General features: G+C 52.4%; 3 protein-coding genes across 3 annotated transcripts in view; 1 reads left to right on the top strand and 2 right to left on the bottom strand.

The window, feature by feature from the left end:
• Positions 1-464, bottom strand: part of STKLD1 (serine/threonine kinase like domain containing 1) — a 28817-nt gene extending 28353 nt beyond the window's left edge. The window contains exon 1 of the mRNA XM_012808222.2: positions 438-464. Coding sequence (XP_012663676.1) covers positions 438-452 — 15 coding nt within the window. The 5' untranslated portion in view covers positions 453-464. The remainder of the gene's footprint in view (positions 1-437) is intronic.
• Positions 465-845: 381 nt separating this feature from the next.
• Positions 846-15326, top strand: SURF4 (surfeit 4). Its single transcript, XM_003794853.3, has 6 exons — positions 846-1088; positions 8815-9001; positions 9599-9675; positions 11300-11343; positions 12278-12464; positions 13284-15326. The coding sequence occupies exons 1-6, from the start codon at positions 1041-1043 to the stop codon at positions 13548-13550; spliced, it is 810 nt and encodes a 269-aa protein (XP_003794901.1). The 5' UTR covers positions 846-1040; the 3' UTR covers positions 13551-15326.
• A 223-nt stretch (positions 15327-15549) lies between these two features.
• The window catches only part of SURF2 (surfeit 2), a 4614-nt gene continuing 3432 nt past the window's right edge, over positions 15550-16731 (bottom strand). The window contains exons 4-6 of the mRNA XM_012808230.2: positions 16386-16568; positions 16139-16290; positions 15550-15670 (exon numbers count right to left, since the gene is read on the bottom strand). Coding sequence (XP_012663684.1) covers positions 15587-15670; positions 16139-16290; positions 16386-16568 — 419 coding nt within the window. The 3' untranslated portion in view covers positions 15550-15586. The remainder of the gene's footprint in view (positions 15671-16138; positions 16291-16385; positions 16569-16731) is intronic.

Genomic DNA, 16731 nt, shown 5'->3' with positions numbered 1-16731 from the left:
AAAAAAAAAAAAAAAAGTAACTTACTGCCTGTGGCCGGGCTCCTCTCACACAAATTCTCCCAAAGTGAGGAAAATTTAACCTACAAGTTGTTTCCAACTTAATACAATTTTTACAAATACGAACCTAACATTTAATAATGCTAACATACTAAGTATGAAGCATTTAATAAAACATCCACTCATTTCTTTCTGCAAGCTTTTCTTCTGATTTTGTTAATTTTCCAGGTCCAGGAGCGGTCCAACACCTTCCGGCACCCGGCCAGGCATGCAGAGTCTGCTTGTCTCAGAGAGGGGAAACTGAGACCCAGGGAAGCGAAGGGGACCCAGGAGGGCACCTTTCGAGGCTCGGGGTTAACCTGCAAGCTGAAGGCAGCCGCCGGCCCGGGCCCCACTGCCGGCCCGGGGTCGTGACCGTTAGCCCTCCCCGAGGGGCGCACCTCATACTTTTCCATGATCGCTGGGTCTGACACTGACTCAACACCGCCCCCCCGCGCCCCGGCGCACTGGGTGCTGCCGGTGAGCGCCGCGAGCCCAAGCCTGCGGGCGGACCCCTACCTGAACATGTTCAGTGGAAGCCGCACCTGCCGCGCACCCACCCTTCCCCCGCACGATGTCCTACTCGCGCGTGGCCGCCGCGCCCGCGCACACTCGGGCCCCGAACGGTGTGGCCGCGGCACCCACGCATCCCTCCGCCCCCACTCAGGCCCCGCCGCCTTAAAGGGACCGCGCGCGGTCTAATGGGGACTTGCCGCTGGGACTGGATCGTGGCGGGGCGGAGCCTCGAGATAGCTGGGCGGGGCGGGGCGGGGCCTCGAGCGCGGCTGCTGGAGGCGAGCGGTCCCTTTAAGAGGGGCCGGGGCGGGCCCGGAGGCGTGCGGCCCCTTTAAGGCTTGGCCTACGTGGCACCCGCCGGAGCCGCCGCCGAAGCGGAGCGAGGCCGGCCGCTGGCACTTCCTGTGGAGGCCGCAGCGGGCCGGGCGCCTACGGGCTGAGCGCCGAGCGAGCGAGCGAGCCGAGCTCAGCCTCCCGCTGCCGCCGCCATGGGCCAGAACGACCTGATGGGCACGGCCGAGGACTTCGCCGATCAGGTGCGGCCCTCTGGCCCCCGTCCCCGGGCCCCTGCCCCGGCCCGATTGGCCCTGAGGCCCAGCCCTCCCGGGCCAGGCCGCCGGACCGGCGGGGACCACCCTGGAAGCCCGCGGTAGGGCTCCGGCCCGCAGCGCGACCCGAGCTCTCTGCTGTCCCAGGGGAGGCCTCCGCTCTCGAGGCTCGCCGCCCGGCCCGGCCACAGCCCCAGCCCTGCCTCCCCTCCTCGGCGAGCATGTTCTCGGACCCCTTCTTGCCCAGCCTGGCCCGGGCGGTCCTGGAAGGTGGGAGCTGGGAGTGGTCTCCTCCCGGCCTCCCGAGCCCGGGGCGGTGTTCGGGACGAGTCTACGTGTGAACTGTTGGGTTTGGGCGGCCTGAGGGGGCGGGCAGGGGCGCGTGGTCGGACTGGCGGCCGGGGGGTCCTCCCGGAGGAAAGGGGGCGCCGTGAACTATATCCCAATTACAGGAAGCCACGGCTCTGTGTTTTTTTTTTCTGTTCCCCAGATGTGTAGGACTCGTGGGGGCCCTTGACCCTTTCTGCATCTTTTCTTCCCGGTTTGGACTCTGCCCTGGGGCCGAATGTAAAGGGTGTCTGTACACTGGCCTGGGAGGAGGGGAAGCCTATCTCCCGGTTCTTTTCCTCCCTGAAGTGTACAGGTGGCATTCTGAGCAACAGGGAAGCCCTGAACAGGCTGTTGAGTAACTGTTGAAAGCATTCGGAGACAAGGTGGGCAGGAAGAAATCTGGAATGGTGAGAGGACAGAGCTTTCCTCTCTTTTTTGATTAAGCTTGGCAGAAAGAAGGCCATGGTGGTTATTTAGGTGTATGCCTTTTACTTCCCAAAGTATCCCGTTAAGTCTACAAATTAACAGCCTGTCCCCGCAGGCAGATCCTCATCTGGCCGACTTGCCATTCTTTCCTTGTTTTAGTTTACTTAATGTGTCTGTGGTTTTGCCAGAGTTTAAAGTAGTGACGGTTGAATTTTTAATTTTTCTGGGGGTGGTACTGAGTCAGCAAACTCTGAGGCCTAGACTTAGTGTAGTGGAAGGCTTGTGACTGTGTGTTTCTAAAAAAATAAGAGAGCATTTTCTGATTGGTCAATGAGCTTTTCTGTTGCCCCTCTTGAAGGGTGATAATCTTTCTAGTGTGTTGTCGTCATTGGGTTCTTACTGCACTTTCCCTGTGAGCTGCTATTTTAAATCAATTTCAGGGTAAAAAGTACATCAAGTTGAAGAAGCAGTTTTTTCCTAAGGTCATGATTTTGTGTTCAAAGGCACACTTTTAAAACTGTATTCCTCACGTACACAATCCCTATGAAAAGCTCTCTGGAATCAAGTAGGCCTTTTTTGTTTGTCAGTTTTCATTGACATAATTTTTAGTGACCCGATTTTATTTCCCCAAGTAACAACTCCCTCAGAAGATGCCTCCTTTAGCCAGGGGAAGTACGAGAGCTACGAACACTCACTCTTCAGTCTGCAAAAGCATGGTTTTGCAAGTGAATTTCATAACCAAATCTAGATAAAATGTCTCCAGTCAAGCTACTGCCAGCTCTCAGATGATAGACTCTCCTGCTGAAAAAAGTTCTGAATCTCCTCACGGAATCCTTTCTTCTTCTTCTCCTCTACATGTTTCGTTATGTTTTTGACAAAAGAAGTGGGCCCATGTGGGGGACACGGGCTGACCTTGACTAGGTTGCTGAGGGAAAGCGAGGCTCTGCATAGCAGCTTCCAGTGCCTGGTGTTCCTCTCTGGGCACAGATCGAGGGGAGAATCTGCAGTGTGGTGGAAGCAAACACAAGAGTGGGTCAAGGCCACTCTGTCAGAGCACAGGCCCCCCACCTGGTTAGAGTCTGCCTCAGGGGTGCAGAGTATGTCAGCAGGAGCCTCTGTACCTCTTTGTGGGCAGTGACTCTCATGCAGTCACAACCCAAATCAGGACCCTCTTCTGCCATAGGCAGGTAACAGGTGTGAAGCAGAGTATGCAAAGCAAATATGGCTTCCTGTGGACAAAGTCTGACCATGTTGGGGGTGGTGCTGTTGTTCTTTTTTACTTTTATGCACATTGTATTTAAAAATAAAGCTTCCAGTAACGGAGGGAGAGTCTGGGCTGTTACATGAAAAAGATCTAATTTGAAGACAATGAAAATAATCATGGAAGTCACTGATCAGATAATGTGACATATCCATTTGTTCTAATTTTGTCTTCAGAAAACAAAAGCAAAAATGAAGTGTCATAATTTGACCTGAAAGTCTGGGCTGCTGAGAGAGACCTCTAAAAAGCTTTATCTGCCACTCCCAAGTGTTCTCTGATAATTATGACCATAATACTGAACCTTTAGCTGGGCCATGTTCTTGATGCACCTGGGATATGCAAGGGTGACCTATGTGACCCTTTTGACTTCAGGAAGTCAGCCGTAGTGTCCCTGTCTTCTGATGGGCAAAGGGAGGGTTGCCATGGTCTACACTGGCTGGTGGTAGGGCTGGAGTTAGTCCTTGCCTGGTTACCCCAAAGGCTGAGCTCCTCACCACCTTCTGGTCTGCAGAGGCTGACCCATGGGTAGAGCAGTCTGGTTGGTTTCTGCTGGCAGGCTCTCCCCAGCTGCCTTGCTGTGTCTCTGCCTCTGGCATCAGGCTCTCTGCCCTGGCAGCCATGGATAGTGTCCTCTTGCTCCCAGGAAGCCAGGCTCTGAAGAAACTGCTGAGACGTGCTCTATGCAGGAGCTGGGCTCTGGGAAGCAGTGGGAAGGGACCAGAAACTCTAATAAACTCAGCAATCCAAAACAATGTCCACGCAGGCAACTGCTACTCCCTGCACATTTGATTCTGCAAAATGTACCTTCTAAGCACATTTACACACGTAAATGAGAATATTACATTTAATGGGTTCTGTCTGATGGCTCATCACCAGGGTGACAGAAAAGCTGCAGCCTGACTCCAGGGTGGCACAGCTAGTCCTGGGAGCTGGCCTTGGTTGAAATTGGGTATTGTGGGTGGTCCTGATGAGGACACCTGCACCCCCACGTGTGGTACACGGGTGCTGGGAGGCTCTTGGTGAGTGTCCTTCATCATGCGGGTGGTGGTCTGATGGGCTTTGTGGTACCCTACAAAAGACTTCCTGTTCCCACCACAAAGGAGTGTGGAGAGAAGACCAGGAGGTACTGATTCACCTTCCCCGCAGGTGCTGATCGCACTTGCTGATCTTATGGGAGGTTAAAAAACAACTGCCCCCTAGGGGGCGCCTGTGGCTCAAAGGAGTAGGGTGCCGGCCCCATATGCTGAAGATGGTGGGTTCAAACCCAGCCCCGCCGAAAACTGCCCCTCTCTTTTGGGGTTTGAGGTGGAGAAGTTGGGGAGAGTAGAGTGTGGTCAGTGAGGCTGCTCCCAGAAGATGGGGCACAGCCATCCTTTGTGCGGCCTTTCCTAGGGTTGGGCTTTTTATCACATGTAGGTTATTTGTAAAGCTAGGCTATCTTTTCCAGCATAGGGCCAATGACAGGTGACACCTGTACCTCCGGGTGCAGCACCTAGAAGGGGACTTACTGGAAGTTCTAGAGTCTCAGTGAGTCACCACACTCTCATGGCGGCCCTGACTCAGCTGGTGTAAGGGAGTCCCTTGGCTACAAGTCCTCATCCCTGGGGTTTGTGGACTTCAGTTGGCCCTTGACAAGGGAAGTCCTGGTCCTTGGTGAGCAAGGAAATCTGACCTCCCTTTTTCTCACAGTTCTCATTTATCAACAATTGCAGGCTGCTTTGCTCAATTCCTTCTTGTCCTGAATGTGAAGAGAAAGTAGGTTTTCTGTGTGGTATGGGAATGGATGCCCAGAGTCATCTCTCAGCCTGGGTATAATTAGCCTTCAAAAATCCCCTGTAAGACTCTAAAATAATAGCCCTTTTAGGTAAATCTCAGCTTTCCACGTTTCTCCATGTGGAGGTCATCTGTTTCTGAACCACAACCCACTGGGTTCTCAGAGAGTCCCGATGAGACGTCTTAGAGGTGATCTACCTGTGTCATCTCTTCCCACAGGTTGTCCAGGTCAGTGTCCACCTCGGCCCCCCCCCACCTTGGTTTTCTGATGAGGGGACAGTCACAGGTTTTAGTACTTGCAGTGTTTACCTGGGCAGCAGGCAGCAGTGGCCAGTGTGCTACGGATTCTTGGTGCTGCCTGCACTGCCTAAGTCGTGAGATTGTCCCTGCCATGCTGAGGAGATGCTTTCTAGGGCAACATGATGTGGCTCCAGTGGCCAAGTCTGCACAGTTGTGACCCACATGCGTATTGAAGACAGGTTAACTTTGGGTGAGGGCATGTCCTTTCGGGGCTTTTCTTTTCAAATTCATTCCAACAGACTGCCCTCAGGCGGTGGCTGATTTAAAGGACTAAATGGTCAGCCTTCTGCCTGAACCTTGTTGGCCTCTCTTTGAAACCAAAGTGGCCTAGGATGCTGTATGCTGAGTGGAGCAGTATCTTTGTACTTTCTCTCCCAAAGCAAAGAGCTGCCCTAATCTCCTGGCCATGCCTGCCAGGGCAGGGAGGGAGGTATGAATTGCCTTCCTATCCCACCTTGTTCTATTTTTGCTCTTTAATCTTTTTGACCCAGACACTCAAATTAAGAATAGCCGCCTCATCAAGGAAGATTTTAGACACTACTTTAGCTTCGTGGTTGGCAGTTGGGTTCTGAGGGAAGGTTAGGCCACAGCCCATGGGCTGGGGCTTGTTTGCGCGTCTTGGGTTCAGCGAGTGGCTGACAGCCTGCTTCTGGGAGCAAGTCAGAACACCTCGGGTGTCTGGGCTGCAATTTCTCTCTCTGTTGCCTTCAGGGTTCATCCCGTCCCCTTTGGAGTCCTCTCCACTCCAGTCTCCTAAAGAGAGCTGTTGGCCTCTTGCTGAGCTCTTCCTTCTGGGGTTGCTTTTATGCTTTTTCCCAGACTTAGAGGAGGTGAAGGCCTGTGTTATTGCCAGGCTCCTCAGGGGGCCCTGATGTGAAGGTCACCACATTAGAGCCTTGCTGAATTGGGAGCAGAGGTGGTGGTCTCTCCTCTCTTCCTCCTTGTGAAAGCATCCGGGCCTTAAGACAGAGCCCGGGCAGGTGTGAGGTGCGTGGTGTCTGCTGTCTCCTGCCTCCTGGCATGGCACAACGTGCTCACACTATACACACTCACGTCTTGTCTGTTCTCCACCTGGCCTCTCAAATTCACATGGAAGTATTTGGACCTCTTCTTTTTTATTTTATTTCATTTATTTATTTATTTGCAGTTTTTGGCCAGGGCTGGGCTTGAACCTGCCACCTCCGGCCTTTGAGGCTGGCACCCTGCTCCTTTGAGCCACAGGCACCACCACATGGACCTCTTTTTTACAAAAAGGTCTTTCTCCTTTTCTCCTTCTCTGCTGAGTTTATACTATTAAAGTTGGAACAGATCTTAGCATCCAGCTGTCTTCACTCTATGGAGGACAGCAGAGACCCCACAGAAGTAACATGGCCTGTGCATAGCCCCGCGTTGCCCTCACTGGTTGGTATGGGGGGGGAGAGGCCTCAGAACTCAGCCTCTGCTTCCTTCTCCAGACCTGCTGGGTTGATTCTCGGGGTGTCTGTCTCTGCAATTTCTGCCATCTCTTCAGTAAGGGCCAGGCACTGAGTAGGCTCTGTGGGGAGTAGGCTCAGTGGCTGTGAGAAGAATGGCCACTGGGCTTTGTGAACTCTGTTCCCTGCCCTCTGGGAGCTTAAGTGACTGGTCCAGGGCCCCACTGACAGGCTGAAGGGGATCTGAACCTCCCACCAGGTGCCTGATAGCTGAGACAGGTGCTCCAGCAGCATCTGGGACTCTGAGTCACCAAGTGCTAAACAGGGAGGCACGCTGTTCTGGACACTGTCACTTACCCCCCAGGTAGGTCAGTTGGCACTGTGAGGGCCTATGTGGCCAACACTGGCACACCTGTCCCATGGTGGGGTCAGACTCAAGTGTGCCCTTTAGACCTGCCCTCTTGACACGTCACTCTGGTGGGTGGGTCCCTGATCTTTCTCCTGAGGACCTGCCACGTTATTGCAGGATTTCTTCCACTTTGTGCCGATTGTGAGTGGTGATGAGAGAGAAGGGCACGAGGTGAACCTGCATGACATTTGTACCTGGCATTCAGCAGTGCATGTTGGTCTCCTAATCTGGCCATCATAAATGACACCACATGGAAGGGAGAGAAGGAAGTCATAAATGTATTTGTCCCTTTGACCTTTGAGAATTACTTTACACACATTTTTGCTGTTGAAACAGTTATTCATCATGGGAGCTCACTGCAACCTCAGATTCCCAGGCTCAAGCAATCCTCCTGCTTCAGCCTCCAAGTACCTGGGACTACAGGTGGGCACACAGTACCCAGCGAGTTTTTCTTTTTTTTTTGAGACAGTTTTACTTTGTCACCCTCAGTAGAAGGCTGTGGTATCACAGCTCACAGCAACCTCCAACTCTTGGGCTTAGGCAATTCTCTTGCCTCAGCCTCACAAGTAGCTGGGACTATAGGAGCCCACCACAATGTTAGCCATTTTTTTATTTTTTGGTTTAGTTGTCGTTGTTTGCCAGGTCCGGGCTAGATTCAAACCCGCCAACTCTGGTATATGCGGCTGGCGCCTTAGCTGCTTGAGCTACAGGCACTGAGCCTTATGTTTATTTTTAGAGATGGCGTTTCAACCCTATTGTGCAGGCTGGGGTCAAGCCATCCTCCCACCTCAGCCTCCCAAGTAGCTAGGATCACAGGCGCCCACCACCACCATGTGCACCTCCAGTTCCATATCTTAAAATTGTCACACATCCTGGGGACTGAGGCATGTCCAGGCTGGGACATGCCAGCTTTAGTTGTGACTGTACTGTGTTCTTCAGAGCCTGGAGCTTTTCCCTGCTACACTGGAGACTTTGGATAACTATGCAAGTGCAAGCTTACTGTTTGCCCAACCTTGAGGCCCTCCAGGCCCCTGAACCTAGTTCTGTCTGGAGGGTTTGGGGTGGCATTGGGAAGCCTAGAATTCCAGACCTCGCCCTTCCCCATGAGTGACCAACAGGCTAGGGTCGAGTCACAGCATTACGCCATCAGAGCAGCCTGGGGATCCCTTCCTCCCAGGCTTAGTTTGCCCCTTTGTAGCACAGGGATTGTGCTATAGCAGTGGGGATGTGTGGCAATGGTGGGTGGCATTGTGGTGCCACAACAGGGGCTGCCACCAAAGCCAGAGTGGGCAGAGGCCAGGCATGTGGCTCCACACCTGCAGTGCCTGGGACAGCCACACACAGAAGGCCAGCCCAGAGCCACCAGTACTGAGGTGGAGAAACTGGACCAGATGACCTCTAGGGGCCTTTTCAGAAGTCATTCTGTGATTGAACTTGTTTCTGCTTTTCTTGAGAAGAGCAGCTTTGTGCCTTGTGGCAGTTCCACGCCTGGTGACTATAGCTGCCACCCAGGCCTGCCTGCCTTCTGCAGCATTGAAGCAGGTCACAGTGAAAGGGGGCCCATGCCCTGCGGGCCTGGTGCCGGGTTGGTCATCGCTGGGACCAATGCTTGGGTTGTCTCATGTGTGCAGACTTACAGGGTGGTGCTTGGGGGCCGCCCTGGGTCTGACGAGAGCCCTCCCTTCTGCAGCACTTTCCCTCCTTAGTGCCCTGTCTCCATACGTGCCTGGCTAGATGTGGTGCCTGACTGGGTCTGTGCCCCCCGCCACAGCGCCCTCACCCCTAGTTTCTGTGGCTCTGCAGTTCCTCCGAGTCACGAAGCAGTACCTGCCGCACGTGGCGCGCCTCTGCCTGATCAGCACCTTCCTGGAGGACGGCATCCGCATGTGGTTCCAGTGGAGCGAGCAGCGCGACTACATCGACACCACCTGGAGCTGCGGCTACCTGCTGGCCTCTTCCTTCGTGTTCCTCAACCTGCTCGGACAGCTGAGTGCGTGTGAACAGGAGGCTCTCCCTCACCTCCAGCTTGGCATGCCGGGCCAGGGGTTCAGTTCTCGAGCATTCATGTGGACGCTCTGCCTGCTGCAATCCTGGGCTCATTGCTTTTAGGGCTTATGAAGTAGCACCTGCCCAAGCCCCAGAGCAGGGCACAGAGAGGCTGGGTTGTTGGGGAGGGCCTAAGAGAAGCTAAGGCTGGTGGAGGCAGTGTCTAGAACCGCTGGCAGGATGTAGGTAAATGGAGGACGGACGGCACTTGGCCAGATGGAAGCTCCTCAGGGCCTTTTCTGCCCTCCCTTGTGCCTCATGGGGTGAGAAAGGGACTTGCCTGTTCTGGAGCTCCCCGCAGTAGGGCAGTCAATTGCAAGGGAGCTGCCTTCCAGACTCGTGGTTTGATTAGTGAAGTCCAGTTAACTCATCACATGTTCTTACCTATTGTTACTTCTCCCAGAAGTTGCTTTTCACTTGGGTAGGTGGTTTGGCTACAGCTAGACTAGAGGGCCAGTTGAGGTGGCAGTGTGCCATGATAGTGTCTCCTTGCCCAGGACCCGGCTGCTGTCCTCCTAACCCTAGCTCTTCTCCTCTCCAGCTGGCTGTGTCCTGGTGTTGAGCAGGAACTTTGTGCAGTACGCCTGCTTCGGGCTTTTTGGAATCATAGCTCTGCAGGTACATGGGGTACAGGAGGGTCTCGTGTTGGGATCTCAGCACTGCAGGGAGGGGTGGTGCACAGCAGGGAATTAACTTTCATTTGCTCTGGTGGAGCAGAGCTCCTGGAGAGCCATTTTTGAGGGGTCAGCATCATTCACCCTTGGCCCTGTGGGTGTCTGACTGCCTGTAACTCCTTTTCTCTTCTGGGGAAATCGTTGGATTTTGCTCATAGCAAGCTCAAGAGAACCAGACAGCCATGCAGGGCCATAGAGGATGGTCCCCTTGCAAGTGGTATCTCTGGATACTGGCCCATCTTTTGCCACATTCCTGAGATTCCTGTGACAAGGGACATCACGAGCTGCAGCCAGGGCACTATCACTTCATGAAGTGCAAACCTGACCACTCAGAAGGAATGCTGAAAACAGGGTGTTTTAGTCCATGCCAGTGTCACAGTCACCTGGTTCTCTGGAACATCATGGGCCCAACTCTGATGACTAAACAGACAAGTGCTTGTTAAAAAGGACCAAGGGCAGACGGTGCCTGAGGCTCAGTGGGTAGGGCACCAGCCCCATATACCAAGGGTGGTGGGTTCAAACCCAGCCCCAGCCAAACTGCAACAAAAAAATAGCTGGGCATTGTGGCGGGCACCTGTAGTCCCAGCTACTCGGGAGGCTGAGGCAAGAGAATCACCTAAGCCCAGGAGTTTGAGGTTGCTGTGACCCATAGTACTCTACCAAGGGCAGTAAAGTGAGATGCTGTCTCTACCAAAAAAAAAAAGACCAAGGGCCTGTCACCACACTCTGAGAAATACTGAACCAAATATCTGAACTTGGAGCCTCAGGGTCCTAAAATGGTTTTTTTATGTTTTATATTCCCTCTCATACTGGAAAACCTGCCTAATGCTGTTACTAACTTTGTGGATTTGAAAATGCTGAGACTCTTCCAGGAAGTGTTATTCATAAAAGTCAAAATGTGGAAACAACCCAAATCAACTGATGAGCAATAATCAAAATGAGTAAACAAAATCTACACAATGGATTATTTTCTATCAATAAAAAGTAACAAATACTTTATCCAGAAAACTGCCTGAATTTAGAAATTCCATCCTCCCAAGACTTATTTCCTGGGACATAGTAGACTTAAGCAAAGTATTTAGGAAGTCTGTCACAGCAAAAATGATTACCGGGGATTTACATTGTCTGGAACCTCTGGTGGTAACTTCAGCAATTAATTTTCCTTAACATCCTTATGTCTATGGTTTGTGCACACCCAGGCTGTACCATGGTTTCTGTAAGCAGATGAAGCATGACTTTCTAACACAATAGGTAGACACTAAGATAATTCCCTAAATTTAGAGGTAGAGGGGTCAACCTCCTGTCTCACCATCTAGCACTATTCTATGGAAGTTGGAATTCTTACTTTACTCAGGAGTAAATACAGACTCATATGCTGGCCTGAGAACTTAAGCATACTACAATATTGTGCCGGGCTCTTGGTGACTCGATAATAGAAGTTGTTACTGTGTAATTACTATGTCAAGTCCTGCGCAATTTGTTATATTAACCGATTATTTCAATAAACTTGTGATTAGGCTAAAAACAAGAAAATGCTGAGACTCATATCTCTTCTTCATCCCCCACAGACGATCGCCTACAGCATTTTATGGGACTTGAAGTTTCTGATGAGGTATGTGTGCTCTGGCTGGTTATTTTAGTGTTTTCTTCTTGTGCAGGGTGACATCCCAAATCTGAAACCCCAGAATCTGAAATGCTCTAAAATCTGAAGATTTTTGACTGCCAGCGTGTCACTCAGAGGAAGTGCTTGTTGAAGCGTTTCACGGTTTGGGTGTTCAGATCTGGGGTGCTCAGCTGGTAAATAATGTGACATGAATATTCTAAAATCCAAACAATTCTGAAATGCTTGGTCCCAGGCACTTCAGTTAAGGAATCCTGAGTCTGCATCCCAAAGCTTTGTAGCTGTCAGTTGGAGTCAGCTTCCTCAGGTTTAAGCTGAGCCTCTGAGGCTCAGGTTCTGTTGTGGGCAGCACAGTGCCCCGTCCGGAGCCCCTAGAATAGTAGTGGGAGTGAAGCAGTGACCTGCTTATGGGGACCCCACTGGCCCAGCAGTGAAGCCGTGAGAGGGCTTGGTCCTGCGTGTATGCCACTGCTGTTAGTTGTAAAGACGCCTCTGTTTCTTGGGCTGTGTAAGATTTTACATCAATGGTTCGGCGCCTGCCACATACACCAAAGGTGGTGGGTTCGAACCTGGCCTGGGCCTGCTAAACAATGACAACTGCAACAAAAAATAGCCGGATGTTGTGGCGGGTGCCTGTAGTCCCAGCTACTTGGGAGGCTGAGGCAAGAGAATCGGTTAAGCCCAGGAGTTTGAGGTTGCTGTGAGCTGTGACACCATAGCATTCTTCTGAGGGCGACATAGTGAGACTCTGTCTCAAAATAAAAAAGGTTTTACATCTGTTTAATGCCAGTGCCAGGCCCCTGTACTGATATGCCTGTCAGCAGAGGGCTAGTCTGGAGAAAGGGAAGGGGGGACCTGGATCTCCCTGGATCTGCTTTGATGGACAGATGCCTGCTGAGCTCTGGCTGCCATTTCCGTTCCTCAGGAACCTGGCCCTGGGAGGCGGCTTGTTGCTGCTCCTGGCAGAGTCCCGTTCTGAAGGGAAGAGCATGTTCGCGGGAGTCCCTACCATGCGAGAGAGCTCCCCGAAGCAGTACATGCAGCTGGGAGGCAGGGTCCTGCTCGTCCTGATGTTCATGACACTGCTGCATTTCGACGCCAGCCTCTTCTCTGTGAGTACCAGCTGCCTCCCCATCCTGCCATTGTGCCTTGGCTGTGCGCTAATGTAGCCTGGGGAACTGTTAAGAGGGAGCAAGTTCCTCTGATCCAAAGACTGTCATCTCTGTTGTGTGCCAAGAAGCTGCCTTTCTAGCAAATTAAGCCTGGACCCTCCCTGACCCCTGGGGTCCTGTGTCCCCTGCTCTGGTCCTCCCACTGTTGCTGAGGCCGTCCGTGTAGTGTCTTGTGTTTCTTTCCTTGCTATTCCCACCTTTGTCCAGTGCTTCCCATGTGCCACGTGTCGGGGCACAGAGTCCTCCAGGAGCTGACTGAGAGCCCTGGTCAGGCAAAACAGCAAGGACTCCTGGTGCCATGAGGAGAGGGGAGGCATTTCTGGTGAGAATGGCCTGGTGGAGCAAGAGGCACCTGGGAATTTGGCTGTAGATTAGAGATTTGTTGAGGTCAAGTGGCTTATAACAGATAGAGACTTTCTTCGACTCTTCCCACACTCTTCACGCTTTGGAGAGGTTGCTTTGCCTACCGCCTGCCCTGCCTGCTCCTGTCTCCACCTGCCATCTCTTAGCAGCAGCTGCATCAACCTGGTGCAGATACTTTAGTGATAAGAGGCAGTTGGGGCTCAGTGCCAGAGCTGGCGGGTTCGAATCCAGCCCTGGCCTGCCAAAACAGCAATGACAACTAAAACCAAAAAATGGCTGGGCGTTGTGGTGGGCGCTTGTAGTCCCAGCTACTTGGGAGGCTGAGGCAAAAGAATCTCAAGTATCTCTTTTTCCCTCACATTTATTTTGAGTTTCATATCTTTCAACCCATTGCAGATTGTCCAGAACATCGTGGGCACAGCTCTGATGATTTTAGTGGCCATTGGTTTTAAAACCAAGTTGGCTGCTTTGACTCTTGTCGTCTGGCTGTTTGCCATCAACGTGTATTTCAACGCCTTCTGGACCATTCCAGTCTATAAGCCTATGCATGACTTCCTAAAGTACGACTTCTTCCAGACCATGTCGGTGATCGGGGGCTTGCTCCTAGTGGTGGCCCTGGGCCCTGGGGGTGTCTCCATGGATGAGAAAAAGAAAGAGTGGTAACAGTAACAAGTCCCTGCCCTGTCTGGCTAAGACCTATGGCCATCGAGGACTGGTTCAGGGTGGATTCAACAAAACTGCCAGCATTTATGTATCCTCTTCCCTCCCCTTCCTTGGTAAAGGCAAAGATGTTTTGAGAACTTTATTTGCAGAGACACCTGGAAATAGATCCTAAATCCCTTCCGCTGCAGTCTGGTATCAGGCTGCTTTGTGTTGGCCAGCTGGTCCCCTCCCCCAGACTTTTGGAGTGAACAGCTTGGCTGGTTGTGGCCTCTCAGTCCTCTTTTTGAGGGGTTTTTTGGTGGGGGAGGAGGCCTTCAAGCTATACTGTGAGCAGACACATTTGTGTATCATTCAAATCAGTCTCCCTCTTTTTAAGTTTACATTTTTAGCTCAAACTACTAAATTATTTTGGATGGTTCAGCCAAGTACCACACACATTTAAACACCTGTATAGAAACAGTGACAGTATTTGGGGAGTCACAGTCCCAGAGCAAGGCAGCAGTAGAGGGCCACGGGAGCTGCAGTTTCTGGATAGTCATCAATTGGAAAACCAGCTCTGATCGCCAAGTCCTAGCCTGGCAACACCCTGGATGCTTTAGTGCTTTGAGGCAGGGATGAGGGGTGAGAACTCCTCAGGGCAGCTGCTGCTGGCCACCTGGAGCCCAGTAGTGGGGAGGCCATGCAGGAGGACAGGACCTGCCCAGGGCAGCACAACCTGGCTGGGCCCCTCCACACTGGAGCCGTGTTAACCTCACACTGACATCTGGGGCCTGTCCCTAGCCACACTTGCCCTGGGGGCAGCTCCACACTCACAAGGTTATTGCCTGCTCAGACCGTGTCCATTTGCTATGCTGAATGCAGCCAAAATTACTTTTCACAATTTGTGATGCCTTACTGATTTGATCTTGATCCTGTATTTAAAGTTTTCTAACATTGCCTTATACTGTGTTCCTCTTTTTTGGGGGGTTTAATTGCTTGTTGTTCCCTGCTCATCTGCACCATGAATGCCACTAGGGCAGTCAGAATCTCTCTGTGGTCCCTATGTCCATCTGGAGACAGGCTGGCTGTGGTTATCCCAACCAGGCTCCAGGTTCTCACATGGCTCACCCACTGGCTGTGTAGGACAGAGGTGAAGTCACTTCTGCCCACCAGTGCTGCTGGGATCCCTACTGGCCTGTACCCAGACCCATCTACCCTGAGGGCACCATCTCAATGTGCTTTGTGTCCCAGCCAAACTTGTCTCAAGATGTTTCTAAATCCCCCTGTAGGGCCCACTTCTCTGTCTCCTAGTATTTATAAGATCAAGCAATGGCTTCAGGACACAGGAGTTTGTTTTTCCTTGTCACTCAGATGCTTACTGCACAGAGTGGCTTCTAACTCAATGTCTCAAACTTGGCAGGGGCATCTCCTGGTCCACACCCACCTCCCGTTAATGCAGGGTGATGGCCATCACATCACACTGCTGAGTCTGTTTTCCTGTAGCCAGTGTTGTTTGGTTGGGTGGTGGAAACCAGGTTGACCCCAGCAGCTCCTGCGCCCCGTGCGGAGCCTGTTTTCCCAGCCCTGAGTAGGCCAACGCCTGGGATGGGCACCTTTGCCAGGAGGAGGAAAGTGTGACCTACCAATTGGTCTGGCAAAACAATTTTTGAAAAGTTTTTTGCTTTATGTGGGAAACAGATTTAAATCTCATTTTATGCTGTATTTTATATCTTAGTTGTGTTTGAAAACGTTCTGAATTTTGGAAGCACATCAAAATAAATAATGGCATTTGTCGTATACAGTGTGATGCTATGGGGCTGCCCCGCTGGGCTGGCCAGGGCTCTCCTTCGGACGCTGCAGCGGGCAAGGTCATTCTTCAGGCTTTTGTGAAGGCCCATCCCTCGGAGTCTCTGCTGCTTCTGGGCTGTGGTTGACAGGACCCCACTATCTGCCAAGCAGCCCTACCATGGGGCACAGCCAGTGTCCTGAGACGGGTACCCCATAGGTCAAGACACGTGTACCCGAGGAGGAGGGGCTGAGGCTCTCAGCACCTTTTATTAACCTGACGGTTTAAAAGAGCCAAAGCTCTTAGGTTTTCGGTGATGACTCTTGAACTTCTTTTTCAGGTTGCCTGGCTGCTTCTGTAGCATGAACAGAAATTTCCAATTACTGGAGCCTTTCTAACCCCATGGGAGGGGCTCTACAAGCCCAGGGCTCCCCCAGCCAGAAGATAGCTGGCGTTAGTGTGAAAAGACCCTGGGTCCCCTCCCAGCTGCAGGAGGGGCACACTGTAGAAGAGCAGGGTGCCTGGCCCACCTGCCCACCCGCAATGGCAAAGGCAGAGGTGATGCCCAGCAATCAGGTCCCCTCTTCTAGGGTGCATGCCAGCCACAGCTTGAGGTGGGGGCAGGGTCCTCCTGACTCAGTTCAAGGAGCCCAACTTCTACAAGGAAGCAATGGGCAGCACACGTGACCACCCCACCAAGCAGCCTTGGCTTGGCTTCTACTGGACATGTTGGGAACTTCATGAAAAAGTTCAATTTTTTTGTTTCTACGAAATTGAAAACCATCCTTGCTGCTGGGCTAGCAGCCTAGAGGTTATGGCTCACCTTCCGACGCTTCCGGGCCCCTTCCATCTCCTTGTGGGTGCCAGCACTCTTCTCACATGGGGGCCTAGGCTTCTCGTCCTCTTCATCTGTTGAAATGTCAGTGCCATCCCTGTTCTCAGTCCCTCCCAGGTCCTTCCTGGTGAACAGCTCAGCTATAAAGACCAGAGGACACGGCTTAGGGTTCTGTGCAGAGGTGTCAACAACACGCGGTGGGAGGGGACAGGGCGATGGGGCTGGTCCCGCTTACGTGGGTACAGGTCTGTCATGCTGTCATCACTCAGGGCACCCCCATCATCACTGGATGTGGGCTCCCAGAAGGCTTCTCTTGGGCGCAGCCTCCCTTCTCCGTCCCTCTGGTCTTCCCTCCTTTTCCTCCCGTGTAGCAGACAGGCAGGGACAAACTCCAGCCCTTGCTTCTGACACTCTTCATCTGGGAGAGAAGCCAGTATGCACCCAGTACCCCAGGGCCCACCTTCTGGGGCTCTAGCAAACCTGGAGGGTTGTGCTGTGCCGTCAGTGTGGGCAAGAAGATGGTGCTTGGCTTGGCACCTATAGCTCAGCAGCTAGGGCACCAGCCATACACTGGAGCTGGC

Source organism: Otolemur garnettii, unplaced genomic scaffold (assembly GCF_000181295.1).
Source record: "Otolemur garnettii isolate 467f Iridium unplaced genomic scaffold, OtoGar3 scaffold00087, whole genome shotgun sequence".
Lineage (NCBI taxonomy): Eukaryota > Metazoa > Chordata > Mammalia > Primates > Galagidae > Otolemur > Otolemur garnettii.
Note: the sequence above shows the minus strand (reverse complement) of the source record. Positions and strands in the feature narration are given on the sequence as shown.

Coding starts and splice junctions, on each gene's coding strand:
- SURF4 (XM_003794853.3), top strand. CDS start 1,041: ATGGGCCAGAACGACCTGATGGGCACGGCCGAGGACTTCGCCGATCAG. Junction 9,676..11,299: donor TTGGAATCATAGCTCTGCAG/GTACATGGGGTA, acceptor CATCCCCCACAG/ACGATCGCCTACAGCATTTT. Junction 11,344..12,277: donor GACTTGAAGTTTCTGATGAG/GTATGTGTGCTC, acceptor TCCGTTCCTCAG/GAACCTGGCCCTGGGAGGCG.